Source organism: Notolepis coatsorum (genome assembly GCF_963971535.1).
Source record: "Notolepis coatsorum genome assembly, chromosome: 14".
NCBI lineage: Eukaryota > Metazoa > Chordata > Actinopteri > Aulopiformes > Paralepididae > Notolepis > Notolepis coatsorum.
The window spans coordinates 34,451,569-34,460,993 of NC_140178.1; the positions used below are offsets into that span (position 1 = coordinate 34,451,569).

Genomic DNA, 9,425 nt, shown 5'->3' on the forward strand with positions numbered 1-9,425 from the left:
TATAATGATGTCTTTCTTCTCTCAAAAATAAATAAATATTCTAACCAAACCTGAATAAATATGACAAAGGAAGTGGAAGTGACTGACTGGCCGTGGTAGAAATCCCCTCTGAACACCTCAAACGGAGACGTTCCATTGCTATAGTATCCTCCCTTCCCCTGCGTGCCTTAGTGTGTGGCTGTCTGTCTGGGGAGGTTTGGCTTCACAGCAGGGGCTCTGGGGGCACATGGAGGAACGGGGAGCAGGTGTGGGTGGTCGGGCTGTGAGGCTCTGTGGACGTAGTAGTCAGGTTGGTCTTAGGTCCGCACCCAGCTGACCGGCACCCAGAAGGTCTCTCGTTCCAGCCGCTCCAGGATGCCGCGCAGCTCCGCACAGGCCCCGGCCGTGTCCTCCTTGATCAGGACCCGGTCGGCGAGGTGGCCGTACTGCTGGTCCATCTGGACGGCCGACTGACGCGTCTCCTGGAGGTCCTCGTCCTGTTGCAGAGAGAGGGGGGGAGGGGGAGTTAAGACACTCACATAATGAGTCTGCACACACACATGATTGCACACTCACTCACTCACTGAATGACACGCATGCACACACACACACACTGCTTTTCCTAACCTGACCAAGTTTTACATTGGATGGGTCGAAGATGTGACAAACACACACACACACACACACACACACACACACACACACACACACACACACACACACACACACACACACACACATACAAGCACACATGGATGCGCACACGCATAAGAACATGTCGAAATACTTCCCAAAGGTCAGTGAATTCCACAACCACAACACCAGAGGGAGTTCCACAAATCATGTTCAACACAGATTTGGCTCAAACAAGGGACTAAACACGTTTCGCAAATATGCCACAACAATGTGGAACGCCCTACCCACAGCCGTAAAATAATGTGAATCCCTATCCTCCTTCAAAACCGCTCTCAAAGAGCACCTACGGGAGGCTGCGATTCGAAACTGGCCCCGGTAAATGTCCAAACCCTCCAATGTACAGTTTCTTCCCCCTCGAATGTATATATGTATATATTTTCTTTTAGGATCTCTGTCTCTTAAACAGTACTGTATATTTGTATGTCGTGTATGTCATAAATGTCATGATGAATTGAAAATGGGGGACCCTGATGTAAACAAACGAAAGTCTTTCTCTGGTCTGCATCCCCTTAACAATTGTGTGCATTGAGCCGTACTGTATTGTACCCATTCTGCAATCTGTTAATAAAGTTTTCAATCAATCAATCAGAACACACAAACTGTAGTGTACACACACAACAAAAATAAAAGGACAGACTTTATCTCCTTGTTTCAAATTGAACACACCGTCATGCGTCCGTGGTCTCCCCCTCCTGGCGAGGTTGCAGCACTGCGGCGACGTCTGCTCTCGGGGACACGAGGCTTGACAAATATTACATACGGTTTGAACTCGGCCGTCCGCAGTCTCTTCAGAGCCTGGAGGAGGGTGGATGGTGATAGAAGCCACAGCAAGAGTAGGGTTCAGAAAGCAGATGTGATGAGGCAAAGGGAGCACTGACATGTCATCAACATTGTGTACAGATGTGAAATGGATGTCGGCCTATATCAACCCCCAAGCCCCTTCAGCAGGTGCTGTAGTCTGCGGGGACCAACGTCACGGCGATAGACTGGGATCTGGCTTCAGATCTTGACACAGTGGCATCATTTCAGTAAAAGCCAAGGTATGGCAAGGACTGGAGGGAGGGTAGGGGGTGTGAAGGGGGGTTTCCCCCCTTGTTGGATTTTTTTGTCAAATCAGTTGTGCAATAGTCACTTTTGGTGAGTTGTTTCTATACAATTCACTTATATGACATTTAGTATGACACAAAAGCATTTAGTATATAAATGTGTCAACAGACTAAAGCAGGGAAGCACAATATTTTGCATACAAATTATGCTGAGCAGAATGTAATATCATAACTGTCTATTATTTTTCTTGCAATTGAGCCAATTTTCCTTAGGTACTGTTTTGAGGTGTGTGTTCAACAGAATGTAGTATCAAAAACACGTTCACAATAATTATGGGTTACTGAATGCCAGTGTTGAGAGTAACGGCGTTATAAATAACGGCGTTACTAACGGCGTTCGTTTTTCAGTAACAAGTAATCTAACGGATTACTCTTCCAATCTTAATAACGCTGTTACCGTTACTGCCAAAAAATGCGGCACGTTACTGTCTATGATTGAAGCTGTTTTTTTCATCAGACAGATTCTCTGCGCTGAGAGGCATACTGTTCTTCTCAGCCAACCTCAGCGCGATTGGCTGAGGTTGAGTAAAATGTCATGGTAAGCCATCAGAGGTAGAGGTGGGGGCGGGTGCCTCCAGAGTCTGACACACAGCGAGTCAGCGACAACACAAGCGAGTTCACTCAACGTGAGACCCGCGGGTCCGTGTACGTTTTGACAGTTTGCTTGGCGAGCCCAAATAATCCAAAACGAATCCAACGAACAACAAAAGCGAGCAGTCAATGACAGACCGCGGGTCCATGAATGTTTTTTGTTCACTGTTGTGTTAGTTGTGTAACTTGTGTTGCAGCGCAGGGCACTGCAGTAGTGGAGGCTCTACTCTGCTGACATAGTGTTGCTGTTGCACTTCCTGGTTTAATAGCACAGTCTTCAGGTGCTCAGAGTCCGATATATATATATCTGTATGTCATGCATGTCATAAATGTCATGATTAGATTTGTTTAGATGATTAGATTGGATTATTATATCTGTATGTTGTGTATGTCATAAATGTCATGAATTGAAAATGGGGGACCCTGATGTAAACAAGACGAAAGTATTTCTCTGGTCTGCATCCCCTTAACAATTGTGTGTATTGAGCTGTACTGTACTGTACCCATTCTGCAATCTGTTAATAAAAAATTTCAATCAATCAGTATATATTTGTTATTTATTTTTGGTATAGTGCAAGCATAATTTAATGTTGCCCAGTTGTGGCCTGTTGAGGGGCAATACATATCAAAAGTTCCAAAACATCTATTGTGTTTGTATTTGTATGATCCACTATATAAACATAGTCATTATAATATCTACATACATGGCATTTGATTGGGGGCTAGTCTCACTTTGTCCCACAGCAACATTAAAATAGTTTAGATTTGTGTATGTTGTTTATGTAAAAAAAAATTACTTGAAAGTAACGCAATAGTTACTTTCTGAAGTAACTAGTTACTTTTATAATTTGTAACTGAGTAAGTAATTTAGTTACTTTTTGGAAGAAGTAACTAGTAACTCTAACTAGTTACTTTTTAAAAGTAACTTGCCCAACACTGCTGAATGCTGAACTGCACTGTTATAATCACTAAGCCATTGTAAGACCTTACCTATGTCCCTGTATCACTTGTCTCTGCTGCCCTTTGACAAAAAACTTCCGTATGTCCATTTTCCTTTTTTTGGCGGCATATTTGAGTTAGTCACCTAGTAAAAGTCACCTAGTAAAAGTGAGATAATTGACTATATCAAAACATGCTAGGGCTGTACCGAATAGTTCAAAGCTTTGTTCATAATGTTGACATTCGAATTCTAAATCAACATTCAGATTTGATACAAAAAAATATATATATTATATAAATATTAATTTGCCAAGGTATGGCGAGTGCCATACCTTGCCATACCAAAACGACGCCCCTGGCCTGACATTATAGCAAGCGTGATGGCAACGCGGCAACACGAACACTATTACATGGTCGAAACTGAGATCCGCCCACACATCTCGTCAGAGGATCAATCAATCAATCAAATTGATTTGTATAGCTGTAGCACATTACATGACACTTGTCAACCAAAGTGCTTCACAAAAACAGAACAACACGTCAAAACAAACAAGGCAAGAGTCAGAGTGAGTCAGGGAAGGCTAGGGAGTATCTAGATTAGTTTTGAGTTTAGATTGAAAAGATTCGATGGAGGGGGCAGATTTGATGGACATGGGGATGCTGTTCCAGAGGTCAGGGGCTGCAACAGCAAAAGCTGTCAAAGGATTATCAGCATGTTCCTACCTCAGGCTGTACATCCACCAGACACATCTTGTTCTTGGCCTGGACCGAGCGGACGGCCTCCATACTGGTCCCGTACTGGTTCTCCTTGTACTCCCCGTGTTCTATGAACCTAGACAGAACCATCAACAGGGACATGAATCTATCATTACACCTGGGTAAAACAGAGTCCATTCTCTTTGGATCAAATAACAAACTCAGTAAGGCCAACGGCTTCTCTGTTATAGTGGGTGACAATATTGTCACAAGGAAAGATGAAATTACATACCTGGGTTTTATCCTAGAGGCAAATCTGTCCTGTGACAAAATGGCATCCAATGTAATCAAAAAAGTCAACCAACAAACTAGATTCTTGTACCGGATCTCCTCTCTGGTAAACAAGAATACCCTGAAGACTCTAACAGGAGCACTCATTCAAGGGTACTACGACTATGCTTGCACCTCATGGTACCAAAGCACCTCAAAGGCACTAAAAACAAGATTACAAACATCACAAAACAAACTGGTCAGACTACTGCTTGACCTTACTCCTAGAACCCACCTTACCCCTGCCCATTTTGACAACCTAGGATGTCTTAGAGTAGACGACAGAGTACAGCAACTTGCAATGGACCTGGTCTACAAGATTCACTACACCACTAAGGTACCCATGCACATGTCGAAATACTTCCCAAAGGTCAGTGAATACCACGACCACAACACCAGAGGGAGTTCCACAAATCATGTCCAACCCAGATTCGGCTCAAACAAGGGACTAAACACGTTTCACAATTATGCCACAACAATGTGGAACGCCCTACCCACAGCCGTAAAGGAATGTGAATCCCTACCCACCTTCAAAACCGCTCTAAAAAAGCACCTACGGGAGGCCGCAATTCGAAACTGGCCCCGGTAAATGTCCAAACTCCTTTACTCTCAATAACGGTCAAACTAAATAAAAACCTTTTTGGATGTATGTGAGTGCAATTTGTATTATGAGAGTATTATGTGCAAATGAATTCAGCGTTGTTTTTTTGGTGAAGTGCCCCTTTAAGGAAAAACCATTACGTTACAGAACCATTAACACTTTGACTGCCATGAAACGTCTTTTCACGTCATTGCTGGCCATGCTCAAGTTGCCGGGGGACGCTGTACAGCGTCCTTATATCAATATTTCAAAAATCTGCGCTCGGATTCATATGTCCCCTCCGCTGGCCTGAGATCCACCAGCAGGACCCACTGAGCTCTCTGGCGGTTCAGGAGCGCCATCTGGTGGCCGATCGGCGCAATCGCCAAACAGGATGTTGAATAGAGGTTGTCATGACGACCGTAGTACTTCCGGGCGCTCGCTATAGTTCATGGGACTCTGGCTCGTCACGCTACACGGTGATCGATTGGCAATAACTCGATAAACAACATGATTTGGACGTATATACCATTATACAAGCTGGAGATGGACCGGGTAAAAATATATCCCATAATGATAAGATTTCTACTCGACGATGATCGCCCAACGGCGCGCGGAGACTGGGGTGAGTTTCAGCGTGTAACGTTACCGTCTTCGATACTAACTGCTATTATCAACATTTGACCCACATTAGATGATTGGTATAACGCTGCCCACGGAATTATAAACGCCCCCTCGCCCATCCGGTCAACATCAGATGACGTGTAGTAACTTCTAGAAGTACGTCTAGTTGGAATTTTTTATATCGCGCTGATTGCCATCAAACTGTATTTCATCATCAATATAATGCATTTGGGGCTATATATCACGTTCTGGAGAAAGCTGCAGAAAGAGATGAAAACATACTTATACATTAGACCATACTTTACTATGAATATGTGAATGAAAAAGTTTAACGTTGCTACACAATGAACAATACATATAGGACTTTGAATGGGCCCTAATAATGGCAATGTAGCAATAGAATTTAAAAAGTTATAGCCCTGCAAAGAAGGGGACTTTCTCCATAGACAAATAGCGCTGGCAATCTATGGTATATCATGAATTTAACCTTAGGCAACCAAAGTGTTAATAAGAATACGGAAAGGGCAGAGCCATGAATATGGCCACAGCCCAACATGAAACAAAGCCATTCAATCTACTTCTCTTTCTTTCAATCACAGAACAACATTCAGGACAGGAGTTTTACTACACTGCAGCAAGGAGGTATCCATGGAAACCCACTTGTTGTTAAGAGCATCTGCGTCAAATGCCTGCTTGGTGACAAAGTGGTACTCCACACCTTCCTTCTCGTGGGGCTTCTTGGGCCTGGTGGTGTCTGAGGAGATGATGAGTATGCGTTGATGTGATTAGATTGCATTAGTGTGTACTCTTAGTGTGGACCATTAGTATGGGTTGTGTACGAGTTGGAAAGAGTGACTCACGTGGCACAGCCACAGCATAGCGATGGGGGTTCTCAACGATCACCTTCTGTTTCAGTTCATTGATGCGTGCTCCGAGAGAACCTTTGTAATGTGAGTGAGAGAGAGAGAGAGAGAGAGAGAGAGAGAGAGAGAGAGAGAGAGAGAGAGAGAGAGAGAGAGAGAGAGAGAGAGAGAGAGAGAGAGAATGAAGGCGAGTGAGTGAGAGAGAGAGGAATGAGTGAGAGAGAGGGAGGGATAGAGAGAGTGAAGGAGAGTGAGTGAGAGAGAGAGAGAGAGAGAGAGAGAGAAAGTGTGAGTGAACTAGAGAGACTAGTAGTGATTGTGGTCTCTGTGCCTTTTCGTTGTTGTGGAAGTCTCATTCATCGGCAACATTGCAACAGATACTTTTTACCAGTAGGGGTCAGTATAGTCATTTGAGAACGGCTGTAGTGCAGCTGAACCTTAGTCTTAGTTTAGTTTAGTTTATTTATTTAGCACATTATTTAAAAAAGATAAACTGTGCTAGGAGGGAACGAAGCCCAATGGGCTTGTACAAAGTTCCACTCCCATCTCATTGTTCATAAACAATATGAACGAAGTACATGTAAGCATGGTCTACAAAATAAACTACAAAACAGAATCAGAGACATAAGGCAGACACTATAGCGAAAACATGGAAAATTGACACGAGTCAGTAACAAGAACAATCTTTTTTTGTGTTAGAGTACAAGAGGGCAAAGGAGAGGAGAATAACATATTAACAGTATATAATGAGTAAAAAGAAAAAAAGTCTTACCAATCAGAACCACCAAACGGGGCCTCTCATTGGATCGGTGCTGGTAGCGGGTCACCTCTTCGTAGGTCAGGAAGTCTGGGTCACCAGGGTCTGATCCCTCCCCAGACGAACTCGGTCGGTCCTTACGACTCAAACGGAAACTCCGCCTCAGACCAGCTACAACACAGCCAATGGATGGTAGGGGGGGTATAGAGACACAGGGTTAAAGGTCAGACGCTATCTTCCATAGGAGTACTTTAATAACATTACATAACATATAAGTACTCTGTTCTACTCATGCTATATTAAAGGCACACGAGTAACGTTAGCGTTTGTTGTAGTAAACACAACATTCAAAGTTGACGCCGCCGTGCGTCTGGCTCATCAAGCTGTCTTATGAATTAAGATCCAGCAATTGCAAATCCTATTTCTCGCCTAAAATGTTGTCAGGAACGTATTAGGTGGAGAAAGAGAGTGTTTACGAGCACACACAAGTCAAGGACCACCCATATGCGGAAGTCCAAGCGCATTAACTACACACCCAAAGCTTGACTCCCAGAAGGCCAGAGGGAAGGGTTTCTGCAGATACAAACACTGCCACATGGGTTACGAGTGATTATTGAGAGGGATTATCTTTTGTAAGTCTATACATAGTTTTTTAGGAAAATGCTACTCATTGTGCCTTTAATCTATGTTTGCAGACAAGCTATGCCATTAGATGAGTGGTAGGCTACTGACACACGTTTAGTCTAGATTATCATGCATAATTAAGTAATATTAGTTTTCCAAACATTATCATAGATATCAATTAAAAGAACCAACCTTGATGACCATGCATTAACCCCCTGTGAATAGTGTGACCATTAGAGTTTGTTTGAGAATACTTTCCTCGTTTTGTCTCTTGTGTAAATGTGCTGCCTGATATTGTGAGATATCGGCTGAATTTAAAGTCAATTAACGGCCATGTATCAAACAAAGCCTGATCACATGCAGCTGATATCTGACAAGGTTTCCGGCGTTCCTATCAGTAGCCATGAGTGATTATGTCCTATGGAATGAAGGAGACTCCGCTCTTCGTCGCTCAAAATTCATATTTGGAAATTTAAACGTAATTTCTAAATATGGACACCATTTTTTGCCGCTCGAAAAAACGGCATGCGGTGACCCCGAGGTAGACGACACTTTTTCCAACATGTAGTGCAACGAGGCATGCTGCTTTGAAAAAGGCTACAGGGTTTGAGGCAGGGTGGATGGGACAGCCTGGCCTTGGGGGCCGCGACGTGAGTGGAACTGGACCGACTGCACATCATGGCTCCCCACAGCCAGGGCAGTCCATCACACCTGCCAACGGGTAGGTACACCTGAGGGAATACGCCGGGAACTGTACCTGAATAAAATTCCCAGGAAAACACCTGGCCACAGGAGGGCGCCACTGCTTTACACTTAGGAGAGACTATAACTGGCGTTAGAGCATCACACACCCCAGCCTCACACCTCTCCACACAAGGGTGAACGAGCAGCAAACGTGCCTGGTTGAGTGTGCAATGCGTCCAACATAGTAGGGCCCTCGTGGGGGGTGGGGGATGGGAGAGGGGTTGCACCGGCCATAGCAGCATAGGGGTCGGTGGGATGTATGGGGGGGGGGGGGGCTCAGGAGGATCCAAACACTGCTTTAGTGGGGGCAGGGATGGAGAGATGGTTAGTGATGGGGAGGGCTTTAAAACTCTGCCAATCTGGCTTTATGCAAAATGCCAAGCAGGGTAGGAAAATAATAGGGGAGCGTTGGGGGATCTGAAACCACGGATAGAAAATGGAATATAATGAGGGTCTATGTTTATTGTATACCGTAGAAATAGTGTCATTATTTTCACATTAAGATTATCTCTTTATTATATAGATTAGATACAAGTGCTCTGATTTATATGTCAGAAATGCCATATCATGTATGTCACGTATTAAAAACATAATTATTCAAAATGACTCCCTACAGAAAACGCTGATGCCTAATGCCACTGACTAGACATGCCACTGACTGGCTGAAGTCTACGGTGTTCATGTGAAGATACGTACATGTTCCCAATCACAATCTTACAGTATTGATGCAGTACTAGGCGTTTATACACTATGTCACCGTATAAGGGGGATGCTGTTTGGCTCTTCAGCTGTGTTTAGATCACTCCTTGTGCTCATTGTCATTCCAGCAGTTTCTGGGAGGTGAGGAGGAGGAGGAGGAGGAGGAGCACGCCAAGGTCCCCGTTGGGGTGAAGGAA

General features: G+C 44.1%; 1 protein-coding gene across 1 annotated transcript in view; it reads right to left on the reverse strand.

Annotated features, from left to right (window-relative positions):
- Positions 1-296: 296 nt before the first annotated feature.
- Positions 297-9,425, reverse strand: part of mpp3a (MAGUK p55 scaffold protein 3a) — a gene marked incomplete at both ends in the record, with an annotated part of 33,935 nt that continues 24,806 nt past the window's right edge. Inside the window, 7 exons of the mRNA XM_084328813.1 lie at positions 297-476; positions 1,342-1,470; positions 4,035-4,143; positions 6,202-6,295; positions 6,402-6,482; positions 7,177-7,332; positions 8,543-8,608. Of these exons, the coding sequence (XP_084184939.1) occupies positions 297-476; positions 1,342-1,470; positions 4,035-4,143; positions 6,202-6,295; positions 6,402-6,482; positions 7,177-7,332; positions 8,543-8,608 (815 nt within the window). The remainder of the gene's footprint in view (positions 477-1,341; positions 1,471-4,034; positions 4,144-6,201; positions 6,296-6,401; positions 6,483-7,176; positions 7,333-8,542; positions 8,609-9,425) is intronic.